This window comes from Numenius arquata, chromosome W, assembly GCF_964106895.1.
Source record: "Numenius arquata chromosome W, bNumArq3.hap1.1, whole genome shotgun sequence".
Lineage (NCBI taxonomy): Eukaryota > Metazoa > Chordata > Aves > Charadriiformes > Scolopacidae > Numenius > Numenius arquata.
This window is the reverse complement of record NC_133615.1, coordinates 2,687,215-2,704,663: the sequence shown is the minus strand read 5'-3', so window position 1 is coordinate 2,704,663 and position 17,449 is coordinate 2,687,215. Positions and strand designations below refer to the sequence as shown.

Sequence of the window (17,449 nt, the reverse complement as noted above, 5' to 3'; positions counted from 1 at the left end):
TGTCCCATCCAGAAAACCCAAAGTATTTACTCCCATGGGTCAAGATTCCATGAATAATTCTGCTTGGTCTCTGCTGTGCAAAAGCAGCATAAAAAATAGGCCCCAGCTACTTGGTGCATTTTTAAATTCCCCAGAGCTGTCAAGTCTACAGTAAGTTATTCACTACAACGCCGTCAACACGGTGCGGGGTGGAAAAATCAGTCTTGGCTGTCACTCGCTTCAAGGAAGAATTCCCCAAGGGTACAATTTCCATAACAATAAATAATAAACAGGGAGAGGTAGACGGACGGGGAAGCTTCAATCCTGGAAGATCCCAGGGCAATCTATCCTTGTGCACGAGGGGAACTTTCTGTAACGCGGCCAAGCCCTGCTCAGCGAGGATGAAATGCAGCAACCGGAGCGGCTGCAGTGATTTATCAGCACGGAAAGCCAGGATCCTCTCTAGATACAACTCCACGTAGGGGTTAAGGTTGAAATAAAGAGCTTAAAAGCGGGACAATAGACATTATTATGAACTCCTTTTCCTTGCTGTAGCTGGCAGAAGCACCCAGCAGGTTTCTCTCGGCCCGGAAACCCAAGTAAGAGATCACAAACCCTGCCTTGAAACAGAATTTGGAAGGAGAATTGTCAAAGGTACAAGCTGAAGTCAGGCGCTCCCCTTGCACCTCTCTCTTTGAAGTCTTCTCCATGAGGGATCAACCTCAGACGCAGCCTGAAGTCAGATGCCGCAAATATCACCGCGTGGTGCCAACACTTCATCCAGGCTGGAAGTCTGATGCCCCTCACCTCGCTAAGAAACAAATCCTACATTTGCACCGTGATATAAAGTAGGAATGAGAATAATACAGAGTGCAAAAGGCCTTAGGAGGTCTCTAGTCCAACCTCCTACGCTCAAAAGCCGAGGCAGCTATAGGGGCAAGACCAGGTTCCTCAGGGTTTTATCAAGTCAAGGGTTGAAAACTTCCAACGATGGAGGTTTCACCACCTCTCTAGGCACCTGCTCCACTCTTCTCATGGAGAACAAAAACGTTTCCTTATCTCCAGCCTGAACCTCTCGCTTCAATTTGTGGCCACTGACTCCCGTCCTCCCACCACACATCACTGTGAAGACCCTGGTTTCGTCCTCTTGGAAAGCTCCTGTAAGCACTGGGAGGCTAGGTCCTTTCTTGGGCCTAAACATCTCATTTTAGGAAAAATGTAGTGTTCTTGTGAGTTGAAAAATGTCCTGTTCTTGTGAGTCGAAAAATTTCATGTTTTAGGAAGAGAAAAAGGTCTGTGGTTTTTCCCTGAACAATGAACATAACATCAAGTGTTCTCCATCCTGCAAGATACCACTTCAATGCTAACCCAGAGCAACACCAGGGGAGGTTTAGGATGGATATTAGGAGAAAATTCTACACTGAGAGGGTTGCCAAGCCTTGGAAGAGGCTGCCCAGGGCAGTGGTGGAGTCACCATCCCTGGAGGTATTTAAAAGCCAGGCAGACGTGGTGCTGAGGGACATGGGTTAGTGGTGGGTTTTGTCGGTGTTGATGGTTGGACTCGATGATCTGAAAGGTCCAGGGATGGGGCAGCCACAGCTTCTCTGGGCAACCTAGGCCAGGGTCTCACCACCTTCACACTTAAGTTAGGGAAGCTTCCTGATGGATCCATATCCACCAGGATACCACGACCAAGGGTGAGCCTATTCATGGATGCTTCCTCCTCCTTTGCAGGATAATGTCAGAGCCGTCTCTGCGCTCCGAGGTGGCACCATCCTCAGTGGGAGCAGTCGGACTGCATCGGATCAGCTGGAGGGCAATGCCTCCCTGCTTTTGGATTCCAATTATAACTCTGCTTTCTTAAATGTCACCACCCGCAGCTTCTGCCAGGGCCTTCAGAAGCCATCACTATAAGATCTATGAGGTCTCTGCATATTAATGGCTGAGCTCTTTTGGATTTCCAGGGAACAAAACTGGGCATAAATACATTATTTAAGAGGTCAAACAAGGCTAACAGCTATTCGCTCGCAACGTTCGCAGCTCCTGATAACACCTCTGAACCGCAGAGGAACATCAAGACTGGCTTTTTACTTCAGCTGTTCACTCACCTGGAAACCCGCCCCAAGTTGATACAAGTCACCTCTTCACTTTTTCCACCTTTTTTTTGGAAGCACCAAGGCGTTTGTGTCCATGGTACAAGCCATTTTGCCAAGCACACCACTTATCTCTCCACTTTTTTCATTCCTTTCTCTGCTATGTTTCACCGTTTAGTATTATAATGATTTAAATCAAAGCCATTCCGAGATGGAATTGTCCAAAGACCCTATTATGGCAAAGCGAGGATGCTCAGTATTGGCAGATTATTTCCATTAAATAAATGGATTATTTCCATTAAATAAATGGACCTGGATGAGGGGACCGAGTGTATCCTCAGCAAGTTTGCTGATGATACCAAACTGGGAGGGGTGGCTGACACCCCGGAGGGCCGTGCTGCCATCCAGTGAGACCTGGACAGGCTGGAGAGCTGGGCAAGGAAGAACCTCATGAGGTTCAACAGGGAAAAGTGTAGGGTGCTGCACCTGGGGAAGAAGAATGTCAGGCACCAATACAGGTTAGGTGTGGACCTGCTGGAGTCAAGTTCTGAAGAGAAAGATCTGGGGGTCCTGGTAGACAGCAAAATGCCAATGAGCAAGCAGTGTGCTCTTGTGGCCAGGAAGGCCAATGGAATCCTGGGCTGGATGGAGTCCTGGTGGATAGCAAACTTTCCATGAGCCAGCAACGTGCCCTTGTTGCCAAGAGGGCCAATGGGATCCTGGGCTGCGTAGGGAAGAGTGTGGCCAGTAGGTTGAGGGAAGTCATTCTCCCCCTCTACTCTGCACTGATGAGGCCACAACTGGAATACTGCGTCCAGTTCTGGGCTCCCCAATTCAAGAGAGACAGGGAACTACTGGAAAGAGTCCAGCGAAGGGCAACGAGGATGATTCACGGATTGGAGCATCTCCCTTATGAAGAAAGGCTGAGAGAGCTGGGACTCTTTAGCCTGGAGAAGAGAAGGCTGAGGGGAGACCTTATCAATGCTTATAAGTATCTGAAGGGTGGGTTGAAGGAGGAGGGAGCCAGATTCTTTTCAGTGGTTCCCACTGACAGGACGAGGGGCAACGGGCACAAGCTGGAACATAGGAGGTTCCACTCGAATATGAGAAGAAACTTCTTTCCGGTGAGGGTGCCAGAGCCCTGGAACAGGCTGCCCAGGGAGGGTGTGGAGTCCCCTTCTCTGGAGATTTTCAAGCCCCGCCTGGATGCAGTCCTGAGTAACATGCTCTGACATGCTCTGGGCAATCCTGCTTCGGCAGGGGAGTTGGACTAGATGATCTTTATGGTCCCTTCCAACTCTAAAAAATTCAGTGAAAAATTCAGTCAAATTAATTACCAGGACCTGCATTAATCTTCATTTCAAGGGCACAAAAGCCCAAGAGAAGTGACTCCAGCAAACTACGGGGACCTTCCAGCTACGAGAACACCATCGCAAGGGGGGCAATCTCTTTAAGAAGAGGAAAAGCCCAAAGCCCACCCCTGGGGCCGTAATTCTGAATGTATTTTCTCATCTGAAAGGCTACTTACTTAAAGGGGAGCTTCTCGTCGTTGGGCTTGATGCAGCGCACGTAGTGCGGGGTGGTGGCGTTCAGAGTCTCCATGAGCAAATGCAGCGAGTTGCGGAACTGAAAGACAAAACCACTCGATTTTGAGGAGGGATGAAGGCGTTGTAGCACCTCACCCAAGTTGGCAGGCGCTGCAAGAAGCCACCTGCGGTGCCAGCCTCGGGATGTGACACAGCGTGAACCTCCCCATCAACCCCACACACGCAGTAGCAATTCGGAGGTGACACTGGTGGGTTCAGGGCTTCCAGCTCAACGTTACAGAACAGCAACAAGCGTTTGCTCAGGGCTTTACCCAGTTAAGGTGTGAACGTCTCCAAGGGTGGAGACAGCACCACCTCTCTGGGCTCCTATAGCACTACTCGACTGTCCACCCAGGGGCAAAAAATGCTCTTTTTCTCAAGTTCTTTCAATTTATGAGCACTGTAGTACATTGGGATACAATTTAATGATTCCCAGAGTGGCCTCCACCCTCCTTAGACCATGTCTCAACTCCTTCCAGTCAAGACTACTCAAGCCTGCTCTTCTGAGATGCCGCTAGAAGGCATCCAAAATGCACCAGCCATCAACACAGCTCACAGGAAGGTCTCCTCGCTTCCCCCCACCAACAGCTTTTTATTTATCTCTGCTTCAGACTGAAGAAACATGATCTCAACTGTAAATACGTATCTGGATTCCCCCACCGTCGACGAACCCGCTGGTATCATACATTACCTGGTGGCCCACCGTTTTCTTGTGCTCCTTGTTGGCAGCTTTGATGGCTGGTCTGGCAGAACGGATGCTGATTTTGGATGTCCCCTTCCCCACGGAAGCGGCGGGTCCAGCATCCTTCTCATCTTGGAACAAGTCTGCCACCATTTGATACTAAAACGAAAGACAAGGCCTGAGCACCTCTGTGCTGAATGAACCCACCCAAATCTCATCGCTCCCGCCATTTTTTTACCCATCTTAAACCAGGAAGGGAAAAAAGGGCAATAAAGTCAAAGCAAGAAGCGTTGCCTACATAAACCACAGCAGCAGGAGCATCGGCCGTTCCGTTTTGTAGTTCCTCAAACCTTGAAATGCACACGTTAAATCAAACAAGTGAAAAAAAGAGGATGTCCAAGGCACAAAGCCTCCTGAACGTGAAGTGACTCTTGCTCCCAGGCTTCGTTTCGACCTACTGATGGCAGCAAGGATGGTGTCCTTCCAACGTATCCCCCAGGAACGGGGTCTCCACGTGAGGACAGGGAGCAGCCCAACTCCCGCCATAGCTCTTCCGAAAAATTAAGCGACACCAGCGCTTCCTCCCTAATTACCTGCATTTCAGAGCGAACAAGCAGGACCGCCATCCTGCAGCCCTAAAAGCACCACATTTAGCTCCTCAGATCCCTGAAGTCTGGGGTTTCCGGCAAGCCAGCAGCAACATTTCTGCTTCAGAAACGGCAGAAAAGGGTGAGCTGGCAAATGCGGTTTGTGCTATTTTCTTTAAGGGGCAGGATCTTCAAATTGGCATGAGGCTGGGGAATTTGGACGCTAAGTCAGTCACAATAAATCCAGGCTGTTTAGCAGGGCTGTTAAATTTTCACATCTCGACCCCAGCCGTGCACCTACACAGGTTCCCCGTTTACATTCAGATAATTCTTAAATTGAAGGAAAAAAAAAAAACCACCGTCACCAGGTGGAATTTCACTTATCATCAAGCTGAGCTGGGCTCCAGCCCGGTGACACTGCCAAAGGACCTCAACACAGGAAGGACATGGACCTCTTGGAACGGGTCCAGCGGAGGGCCACGAAGATGATCAGGGGGATGGAGCCCCTCTCCTATGAAGACAGGCTGAGAGAGCTGGGGTTGTTCAGCCTGGAGAAGAGAAGGCTCCGGGGAGACCTCAGAGCAGCCTTCCAATATCTGAAGGGAGCCTACAGGAGAGCCGGAGAGGGACTCTTGGTCAGGAAGTGTAGTGACAGGACAAGGGGTGATGGTTTTAAATTGGAAGAGGGGAGATTTAGATTAGATATTAGGAGGAAATTCTTTGCTGTGAGGGTGGTGAGGCACTGGAACAGGTTGCCCAGGGAAGCTGTGGCTGCCCCATCCCTGGAAGTGTTTAAGGCCAGGTTGGATGGGGCTTTGAGCAACCTGGTCTGGTGGGAGGTGTCCCTGCCCGTGGCAGGGGGGTTGGAACTCGATGATCTTTAAGGTCCCTTCCAACTCTAACCATTCTATGATTCTGTGATTCTATGAAATTCATTGCCGAGACGCAGGATGAGCTCAATTAATTTCCCATTCTCATCTCTTACTTTGACAAGAACCAACTCCTGCTTAAAATGCTCCTAAAAATAATACTTCCTCCATCTCCCCTCATCATGACCCTTATTCAGTGTGGCATTTGGGAGGTCACACCCAGCTGTAAACCCAAGGGAGGGTGGCACAAAGAGGAGCAATCGGGATACGTGACATGAGTCGCACGGTCCCGGTTTTGTCTCCTGGATGGTGTGTTGGACCTCGCAGGGCTGGATTTTCATCCTAACTTCTTAAAAGGGCTGCCCTGGAAGGGTTAAAGTCATTTAAAGTCTCACCTGGTTAATTAACAATTAAAGACTCAAGGTTACAGGGGGAATTTTTGGTCTGGTTTTAACCAACAAGAACTTGAAATGCCCTCAAAGTCTGCATCATGGACACTTTTAACCCAACCTACCCAGATGCATGCTCGTGGAGAAGAACAGTCAGAGTAGAATCATAGAATTGTTGGGGTTGGAAGGGACCTTTAAGATCATCGAGTGCAACCATCAACCCAGCACTGACAAAAACCACCACTAACCTATGTCCCTCAGCACCACGTCTGCCTGGCTTCTAAATACCTCCAGGGATGGTGACTCCACCACTGCCCTGAGCAGCCTCTTCCAAGGCTTAATAACCCTCTCAGTGAAGACATTTTTCCTAATATCTATCCTAAACCTCCCCTGGCGAAACCTGAGGCCATTCCTTGGGAGAAGAGACCGACCCCCCATGGCTACACTTTCCTTTCAGGGAGTTGGAGAGAGCGAGAAGGTCTCCCCTCAGCCTCCTTTTCTCCAGGCTGAACACCCCCAGGTCCTTCGGCTGCTCCTCAGAAGACTTGTGCTCCAGACCCCTCACCAGCTCCATTGCCCTTCTCTGGACCCGCTCCAGCACCTCGACGTCCTTCTTGTAGGAGAAGTTTCCTCGGGAGAGGAAAAGGTATTACCTGGCACAAAATCTTGTCATCCAGAAGTGATCATCATTATGTGTTAATTTGTTAATGTCACATATTAGAAACAACGTAAAATAGCTCTAGAGCAGCTAGAACGTCTCAGAGTTCGCATCAGATTTCCAGCATTGTATATGAACCCTATTTTTTACATACTAATTATTGAAGTAATTAAAAGTCACAAGGCCAAGTATGATGGGCTACAGTTAAGGGGAACAGCCATTTTCGTACAGAAGGATGGTGGGGTCAGCAACACTGCCCACAATATACAAGCTACGCTGCTGACCGTGGCTTTTAATCCCAGGATCATCTGTGGCTCTACGTGCTCTTAAGAACATCTTGAGTGCCAGGTGATGGGTGGGGAGCTCCGAGCAACAGTTAAGCGGGATTTACACTGCCCCATAACTGGCTCTTCCTGATTTTTGCTCTCAGTGATCAAAAAAAAAAGAAGAAGATCAGCAGGTTTGGAAAAGATTTTTCTGATGCACCTCCAGAGGACACCAACACCAGGGGGGAGGAGAGTAGAAGACAATGGACATCCACATCTGGGTGCAACCATAGGGCCCCCGCAGCCCAGTCCCTCCTCTCTCCCCATTATTATTATCTCCCGATTCTCAGCTTTTACCTTGCTGGCTTTCAGGATGTTGATCTGTTCCTCGTACACGGTGTCCCTGTTCTTCTCCAGAAATCCCTCACTTTGGTATTCCACCTAGAAGGAGACAAAGGAAGAAGCCCAGAGGGTAAAAATCCAACCACACAGGGACGAGGTGCTGTGTCCCACCACATCCCTACCGTTGGAGCTCACCTGAAAAACTGGAGAGGGCGAAAGGGGGGAGGAAACAACTGGAATTTAAAGGTCACTTTTAAGCAAAGAAAGTGAATCTGAATGAAAGCAAAAGCCTTAACAGAAACCTACAATGTTTCTTAATCATTAAAGTGCTCTGTGTGGGACCCAACCGCACTTCCATGGAAACCAGGGGGAAAAATGCAAAGATCATCAGTCCCTCCACGCACTCTTTTGTTCGCTCCTGAACTCCTTGTAAGCAAATCGATAAACCTCCAAAGATGCCCTGGCTACGTCCCTTGAAGGTCTCTTGTTTTTGAAACTGCAGAGGGTTGGGATGCAAAAAAAGCATTTAGAGAGGACAGAAGAGAATTTTATTCTATTTTTCGCATTTGAGGTTGGCTGAAATAATGGGACCACAAAAGAAAAAAAGGGAGGAAAACTTGCAAAGAAACAGCATTTGTGAAGGATAAATGTGCAAAATCACACGCGTAAGGAAAAGTGAGTATCAACCATCACAGAATCACAGAAGGATATGGGGTTGGAAGGGACCTCTGGAGATCATCTAGTCCAACCCCCTGCCAAAGCAGGTCCACCCAGAGCAGGTCCCACAGGAACAGGTCCAGGCGGGGTTTGAATGTCTCCAGAGAGAAGGAGACTCCACCACCTCCCTGGGCAGCCTCTTCCAGGGCTCTGCCACCCTCAAAGGAAAGAAGTTCCTCCTCAGGTTTAGATGGAACTTCTTACGTTCAAGTTTGTGTCCATTTCCTCTTGTCCTGTCCCTGGGCACCACTGAAAAAAGACCAGCCGCATCCTCTTGACATCCTCCCTTGACAACCATCAATCTTTGCTGTGAAAAGTGCCCCTTGCATCCAGGACAAGCCTGGTTAGAAGAGGCACCTGTACGGGATCACAGCACCCAACCGTCATCCGGCTCCTCGGACACCTCCCCACCTTGAGTTTGAGTTGACCTTAAGTTTTCCTTTCTAACAAACGTGTATTGGACAACTACAAACTTTTAAGATTCCTATTTGCTGTGAGTGATGCCTGTCACCTCAGGGTGTCAATGAAACTGGAGCCCATGATGAGAACATGCAGCACCAGACAATGAGAGAGGCTTACACTTGGCATCTGCTCCCTCTGAAGGGCGGGACCAGCCCAAGGTCACCTCTCACACGCTCCTCCCCACGATGCCTGGCTGACACTCTTCAAAAATAATTCCCTTTTCCAATACATTTTCCGTCAAGCTGCCCTTACAGAAATTCATTTCACCGCAGCTTTGAGAAAGAGGATTTTTCTCTATTCTCAAAAGCACAACTAGTTAAAGCTCAGCGCAGTCATTTGGAGACTGAAGTCCTCTCCAACCTGATCTAGATCTGAGCACCCAACTGACATTACTGCCGAACAGGCCATCCCTATCACCAAAAAGCAGCTCGTTGGTACTATAAACTTAATTTTCCTTCAGGCAGTTCTTTTTTCATAGAATCATAGAATGGTTTGGGTTGGAAGGGACCTTAAAGATCATGCAGGTCCAACCCAGTTCCAATAGGCAAGGACACCTCCCACTAGACCAGGTTGCTCAAAGCCCCATCCAACCTGGCCTTGAACACCTCCAGGGACGGGGAAGCCACAGCTTCTCTGGGCAACCTGGGCCAGGGTCTCAACCACCCTCACAGCAAAGAAGTTCTTCCCCACATCTCATCTCAATCTCCTCTCTTTCAGTGTCAAACCCTTCCCCCTCCTCCTATGGCTCCCCTCCCTGATCAAGAGTCCCTCCCCAGCTTTCCTGGAGCCCCTTGAGGGACTGGAAGGGGCTCTAAGGTCTCCCCGGAGCTTTCTCTTCTCCAGGCTGAACCCCCCAACTCTCTCAGCCTGTCCTCGCAGCAGAGGGGCTCCAGCCCTCGCAGAATCCATGTGTTTGCCATTTCTGCGTCCAAACCCCAGCACACTCAACCAACAGGCGCCCAGTTACCTTATCGGCAAAGTGCAGGACGATGAAGGAGGTGTTGGACATACGGGGCTTCTGGAAGTGTTGGCTGCTGGCGTGTCGGTCATACAGCTTCTGCGCCCAGTTCTGGTCGGTGCCTTTGGGAACCTGGACGGGGAGAAAATGGAACAAAAAAGTCATGGTCAGGCACATGGGGAGATTTTGGAGGAACCCTCCTTGTGAGCTTCCTGTAGTCCGCATCAGCTACAGGAATATTTGACAGTCCATCCACCAGTTCTAGGAACGTGTGTTATTTTATTTTCATATATATTCTTGACAAACACAATAAAATTTCATTTATAGTGAAAAACACCCAAATGCTGGTTTAGCTTGCAGAAAAAAAAAAGACATTGAGGGGCTGGAGCGTGTCCAGAGAAGGGCAACGGAGCTGGTGAGGGGTCCGGAGCACGATTCTTGTGAGGAGCGGCTGAGGGAGCTGGGGGTGTTCAGCCTGGAGAAAAGGAGGCTGAGGGGAGACCTTCTCGCTCTCTACAACTCCCTGAAAGGAGGGTGTAGCCATGGGGGGTCGGTCTCTTCTCCCAAGGAACAGGTGATGGGACAAGAGGAAATGGCCTCAAGTTGCACCAGGGGAGGTTTAGGGTGGATATTAGGAAAAATGTCTTCACCGAGAGGGTTGTCAAGCCTCGGAACAGGCTGCCCAGGGCAGTGGTGGAGTCACCATCCCTGGAGGTATTTAAAAGCCAGGCAGACGTGGTGGGGACACCTGAGGAAAACCTGAGGGACATGGTTTAGTGATGGTTTTTGTCAGTGTTGGGTTGATGGTTGCACTCGATGATCTGAAAGGTCCCTTCCAACCTGGACAATTATATGATTCTATGAAAATTTCAACATTAAAATAATAATAAAATTATGATTCTTAAGAAACCTCTGCCTCTCAGCAGGCTTGGGGTGGGGTCACTTGGATCCCAAACACAGGATGCATTAATCCCAGTTGCACCAGGGCTGGGACTTCAGACCCACCTATCTGTCCTACAGCAGCCAAATGATTCCTGTCTCCCCATCCCACATATCCAGCCCCTCGTGCCAGGAATCTCCTGGATGCCAAACCTTCCTTCTGCATCCTATTCACACTGAAATCAGGGTGTAAGTCCTACGTGGACCTGTCCTTGAAAGGAACCTTGACATCCTGGATGTTCAGAGGGCTGGAGGCTCTCTGCTGTGAGGACAGGATGAGAGTGTTGGAGGGGTTCAGCCTGGAGAAGAGAAGGCTCCAGGGAGACCTTAGAGCCCCTTCCAGTCCCTCAAGGGGCTCCAGGAAAGCTGGGGAGGGACTCTTGATCAGGGAGGGAGCCACAGGACAAGGGGGAAGGGTTTGACACTGAAAGAGGGGAGACTGAGATGAGATGTGGGGAAGAACTTCTTTGCTGTGAGGGTGGTGAGACCCTGGCCCAGGTTGCCCAGAGAAGCTGTGGCTGCCCCATCCATGGAGGTGTTCAAGGCCAGGTTGGATGGGGCTTGGAGCAACCTGGTCTGGTGGGAGGTGTCCCTGCCCATGGCAGGGAGCTGGACCTGGCTGATCTTTAAGGTCCCTTCCAACCCAAACCATTCTATGATTCTATGAAAAGACGTAAGCGTGTACCAGGAAAGCCCCGTGGCTGTAAATAGCTCTTATTTTTGTACTTTTCCAGAGCAACAAGTTTGCCACAAAACAAAATTTTTGAAAAGCAAAGGAAACAAGGAGTTAAGTTGTAAAATTTGAAGGCTGGGGACCATAGCTGGTGGGGTTTGTCCCCGTCCCTCTTGCCTGCTCAGCAGGGATCGGAAGAGCACGGGTCTGGTGGACCCTCCATCACTTCCAACAGCACAACAGTGGTTGCACTTCTATACACACATATAATTTTTAATAAAAAAAATAGCTGACCGGATTATTTAGGTTAGAAAAAGAGAAGGGTCAGAAGAAAAAGCATTAGGCGATATTTAAAATTCGATGGGACCGAGCCTACAAAGCACAAAACAATTGTGCAGCGTCAGGGAAAGCTCGGGATCATCCCTCAGGTCTTTAGATAGACTTTTCTATGAAAAGCGACGGAGGAAATAGGGGCCGCAAACGATAAGAAGGAAAACTCGAGAGAGGTGAGGAATATTTCTTCACGCCGCTCTGAAACAGCCTTTGATTTCACGGCAGCAAGTCAAACCACGCCAGAAGGGTTCTGGACACGGGGAAGAAATAATACAGCTTACATATAAATATTAAAAGGCATTTCTTTATGCAATTGTATACATATTTTATTTATGCAAGGTAGACATGCATATTTAAACTATGGAGCTATGTAAATGCAGATGGGTTGCTTTTTTACGTATAAATATGAAATATAACTGATGAATACACCCTCTTTGGAGCGATCACTAGGTATCTCCTCTTTGGGACCGGGCCACGGGTGCAAAGCAGGGACATGGTGGCCTCCCGATGCTGCAGAGAAAAGATTTATCCCGCGCCAGCTCTTCTTTTAGACCATCCACTTCGCTGAAAAAACTGCTTATCTCAGAGCTGAACTTCAAAGGCGTCGCTCCTGCCTCCCAGAAAGAGGGTTCCTGTACCGCTCTCTGCTCACCATTGTGCAGCCCGGGTATTTTTAGCTGCCTGAGAAACACCTGATAGGGACCAAGTCCTGGAGATAAAAATTAACAGGGGCATTATCTCTATTCTAACAGCTTTTGGTCCTGGCTTGGTAGTTTAAAGCCTTTAAAGCTAGTGAGAAAGTTATTTATCTCATCAGTGAGAGACTTTTTTAGGGGACGGGGAAGAAGAAAAACCTTGCAAGTGTCATAGAATCACAGAATGGCTCAGGTTGGAAGGGACATCAAAGATCATCAAGTTCCAACCCACCTGCCATGGGCAGGGACACCTCCTACTAGACCAGGCTGCTGGTTGGATGGAAATCTCTAAACAGGAAAAGACTTAGACCAGCAATTTCACAAGGTTTCTTGTGCTTCTGCTCCTCTGTTCTCACTGTCCCGCCAGCCATCACTCTACATAAAATCATAATCCTGGCCAGGGTCACCTCCCATCTCCATACACTGGCCTCTGAGCTGCCAAGAGCTACTGCAACCAAAACCAAACCTTCCCAGCAGGGCCAGGGTCACCTCAAGTCCACTGCTTTTGGATCAGAAGCATCCCAGGGTCAAGAACCCACTGTGACCACCAGACAGCCGAGGAGACCAAATCTTCCCAGCAGGACCAGGGTCACCTCAAGTCCACTGCTTTTGGATCAGAAGCATCCTAGGGCTAAGAACCTACCATGACCATCAGAGAGCCGAGGAGATTAAGCCCTCCCAGCAGGGCCAGAGTCACCTCAAGTCCAGAGCTTTTGGACCAGAAGCATCCAAGAGTCAAGAACCCACCAAGTCCACCAGACAGCCGAGGAGATTTTTAGAGTCGTTTGGACTAAAGGGTGAGGTTCCCTCCACCATCACCTCCAACAGAAGGACAATTAACAGGATAAAAGTAACAAAGGGCCGTTCAAACCTGATGATCTAAAAGCCAACCCTCTGAAAACACAGCAGGAGCCATTTACATTTTATTTCTTTTCTCCTTAACACTCCAATACATATTAAAGCCTGAAAAGAACCTCAGCTTCCTCCTCGCTCCAGAGACACGTTCCACCGCAAGTGATGTTCCTGACTGTAAAGTCATAAAAGATGACAGCGTGACGTAGGAGAGGTTATTCCACCGTTGGATTAAACGGTCCGCCCCAAAGGAAAGCCCAGAGGTCCAACCCCCGTCTATCTGCTCGTGGAGCAGAAATCCCCCCGGACAGGACCGCGCGGCACAGGAAGGCGACGTGCTGATTTCTGACGTTCCAAAAACTAACAAGTCCAGACAAGGAAAATAACATTTGCTCAGATACCCAAGTTCACAGCGATGCGGAGAGACAAGCGGGATTGAAAACCGGTTTGCTAGAAGCAGACCTCGGTCTTTCTGGCACTTGACAGAAGGACACGGGAAAGGTTAAAGAGCATCTTTTGAACAGCCTTCGAAAAATGCATTTGGCACGTTAACAGCGTAACGCGATGGCAACGTGCCATAAAACACAAAAGGGAGCCACCAGAGAGTTTGAGAACATGATGGAGCTCGTGGGTTTGGTTAGACACATCCCCCTTCAGCAGCCTCAGGGTCACATTGCTCCTCAGAGGAAAGAATTCCACCAAGATCCATAAAAAAAACCTCGGACAACGATGCTGCGATTGACACATCAACCCTTCCAGCCAAGCCCGTTCTTGATCAAACCCTTTTAGATGCACTTCATGCGAACGGAACATTTTTTTTGGATTTTTTTCCATTCCCCCTCTGATCCCAGCACAGGCAAAAGCAAGAAAACAGCCAGGCAGCAGGACACTTTAGGGAGAAACCTGGATCTCCACACCAACTTCAGAAAGACACCTGAGGAGAGTATGGAAGACATGTAGCACTCCCACAGAGTAAGCAGTTTCAGCCTGAAAGGCAGGACATCTCATCCAGCTTTGACTTTGACAAAGACTTGACTCCATTTCTTAAAAGAGTTTTCCATTTCCTCCAAAGATAATTTAAGTCTCTTGAAAAATCAACCCCGATTGGCTCCTCCTTTCCAGAGCACTGAAGTTGCTCTTCATGTGTTTCCTCAAACCTCAAAGCCTTCAAAGTCATCCTAGGAAGCCTGCTGTCCACTCCACCGAAGTCATTCCCTTCACAATAAGGCCAACCATACCCTAAAGCCATCCCAGGCAACAAAGCGATCCCCCACACGCCCTCCCAACTTCCCACGACTGGATTTTTAGAAGACAACTTCCCTCCTTAATACCAGTCTCTCCTGACGGGTCCTACATCACTCTCCTTGCTCTCCTTGAGGACTCTGCTCTTATCCCAAATTATTTCCCACCACCGTTGGCCCCATGGGGACTCCATCCACACTTCACAGCTCACCAGAAAGGAGGTTCTCTTGGATGCCCTTCTCCCTCTTCCCTCATCTTCAGGCTCACTGATTTGTTGCTAGAGCACTTCAACCTTGTGCCCATGGTAGTGGTCTTGGTTTCTGGCCAAAGTCACCTCTGTGCATGAGACATGAACTCTTCCTGTTCCTCTGGCATCTTTTTAGGCCAAAGCAAAACCAAGAGGTCCTAAAAGGTCCAGATCCAGGCAGGTGACACTCCAGGGTAGGAAAAGGGGAAAAGGCACTTTGAGGACTCCAAGGTCACAGTCGCATGGAGATTATGGACATGTCGGAGACATGGACAGTGGGATAGAGCGCACCCTCAGCAAGTTTGCCGATGACACCAAGCTCGGTGGCATGATCGACACGCTGGAGGGAAGGGATGCCATCCAGAGGGACCTCGACAGGATGGAGAGATGGGCCCGTGTAAACCACATGAAGTTCAACCAGGCCAAGTGCAGGGTCCTGCACCTGGGACGTGGCAATCCCAGGCACAAATACAGGTTGGGCGGAGAATGGCTGGAGAGCAGCCCTGAGGAGAAGGACTTGGGGGTGTTGGTGGATGAGAAGCTCAACATGAGCCGGCAGTGCGTGCTGGCAGCCCGGAAAGCCAACCCCATCCTGGGCTGCATCAAGAGAAGTGTGGCCAGCAGGTCACAGGAGGTGATTCTACCCCTCTACTCTGCGCTCGTGAGACCCCACCTGGAGTACTGTGTCCAGCTTTGGAGTCCTCAGCACAGGAAGGACATGGACCTATTGGAACGGGTCCAGCGGAGGGCCAGGAAAATGATCAGAGGGATGGAGCACCTCCCCTATGAAGACAGGCTGAGAGAGCTGGGGTTGTTCAGCCTGGAGAAGAGAAGGCTCCGGGGAGACCTCATAACAGCCTTCCAATATCTGAAGGGAGCCTACAGGAGAGCCGGAGAGGGACTCTTTGTCAGGAGATGTAGTGAAAGGACAAGGGGTGATGGTTTTAAATTGGCAGATGGGAGACTTAGATTAGATATTAGGAGGAAATTCTTTGCTGTGAGGGTGGTGAGGCACTGGAACAGGTTGCCCAGAGAAGCTGTGGCTGCCCCATCCCTGGAGGGGTTCAAGGCCAGGCTGGATGGGGCTTTGAGCAACCTGGTCTGGTGGGAGGTGTCCCTGCCCGTGGCAGGGGGGTTGGAACTTGATGATCTTTAAGGTCCCTTCCAACTCTAACCATTCTATGATTCTACAATTCCATGGCTTCCTGGGCAGATCAGGGACGTAACTAGAGGTTGGATAAAATGACCTCCAGAAGCCCCCTCCAACCTTAATAATTCTACAACAGCTTCCAACTCATAAGACCTCAACGCTGTTTAAAAATACCCCAAAAACTAAACACATCCTAAAATCCTCTTTTTTTCAGAGCAAGGGGTTTTATCATCCGCTTTCATGAGACTGGTTTAGTCCTTCAAATTCCAATTTCAATTTGAGAGCCCTCTTTTTCATTTCCCATTCCCATCTCAACCCTGTCTGGTCCCCTTCCTCTCTAAACGGTGACAAGACTCATTAAGCACCAAAGGTCTATGACCTTCGTTAGCTGAACTGCTTCAGCACGTACCCAACCGCCCCCTCCTCAACCTCACATTAAAGTTTTTTTTTTAAAAAAAATCCATACTGTGAAGCAAGAACGTTAGCGACAAACCCCCCCCGCATTTGCGCTAACGTTTCATTATGTTGCCAGGACCCCCTCGATGCCATTCCATGTCCCAGAGTATATTTATCCGCCGTCGTACTTGCTAACGAGATGACTTGTAATTACCCCATTGTGGTCCCGCGCCCACCGCGGCCGACTCGCTCCGAGAGGTGAAAAACTGCTGCCGGTGATGCGGGGGTGAAGGTTTTCATCCATAAACCGGTGCTTGACAGGCATTGCGGAAATTTTCATAAAGCCGGAGACACTTAGAGGTTATTATAAAAGAGTCAATTAGAGGGTCCATAATAAGGGCCTGTGACTAACGACAGCGTTCCCCACTGACAGGTAAATACCCAGATAATTGGCATTTGATGTTGGGGGGGGGGGGGAAGAGACGTTGCATTTTGGGGTTTCTTTTTGTTCAAAAAAGCATGGATGAAAAAAGTAACACCAGGAAGATGTACAGCAAAGTCGGCCATATTCTTGCTGTTGCATAGGAATTGCTCCATGTAGCGCAATGTCACCAGCGACAACCAGTCCCAGATGCTTCCGAGAGGAGCAAAGGCTGTTATCACAGAATCCCAGAACGATATGGGGTTGGAAGGGACCTCTGGAGATCATCCAGTCCAACCCCCCTGCCAAAGCAGGTCCACCCAGAGCAGGTCGCACAGGAACGTGTCTCCAGGTGAGGGTTTGGAATGTCTCCAGAGAAGGAGACTCTACCACCTCCCTGGGCAGCCTGTTAGCAGCCAACACGGAACGAGGGAAACTTCCCCTACGGTCCTCAAAACACCCAGGAGCCGGTTTGAGCCTGAAGAATTTAAAAGGCTTAACAGCGCAGAGAGCAAATGAAATGATGCTGAATATCAAGCGAATAATCTAACCTCCTTCTGAGCCGGCGCCGGCTTCAGATGCTCTTTTAAGGGCATCAAATTAAGTTTAATTTGTTCTCTTTTTTTTTAAGGAGTCTTCCAGAGACTGGATTTGAAAAGGGCAAAGCCCCAACTCGGGCTGATCGCAAAGAGAGACAGAGTGTTTGTACCCCAGACGAGGACTGAGCTCGTGGGACGTGCAGGTTGGAACAGCCTCATCATGCCTGGGAAGGCAGCACTGTCACTTGGAGAAGAGCAGCCACTTGACAGATCACCTCGCTTCCAGACAAGTCCTACATCTCCTTAAATCCCAACAGGGATGCTCTTCTAAATAATGGATCCAAAATCTTTCCCTCTGATGCAAAATGACACTC

The 17,449-nt window shown here is 49.3% G+C and overlaps 1 protein-coding gene across 1 annotated transcript in view; it reads right to left on the bottom strand.

Annotated features, from left to right (window-relative positions):
- Window positions 1-17,449, bottom strand: part of LOC141476738 (unconventional myosin-Vb-like) — a 170,439-nt gene that overhangs the window by 71,332 nt on the left and 81,658 nt on the right. Inside the window, exons 13-16 of the mRNA XM_074165546.1 lie at window positions 9,598-9,720; window positions 7,467-7,550; window positions 4,350-4,499; window positions 3,601-3,698 (exon numbers count right to left, since the gene is read on the bottom strand). Of these exons, the coding sequence (XP_074021647.1) occupies window positions 3,601-3,698; window positions 4,350-4,499; window positions 7,467-7,550; window positions 9,598-9,720 (455 nt within the window). The remainder of the gene's footprint in view (window positions 1-3,600; window positions 3,699-4,349; window positions 4,500-7,466; window positions 7,551-9,597; window positions 9,721-17,449) is intronic.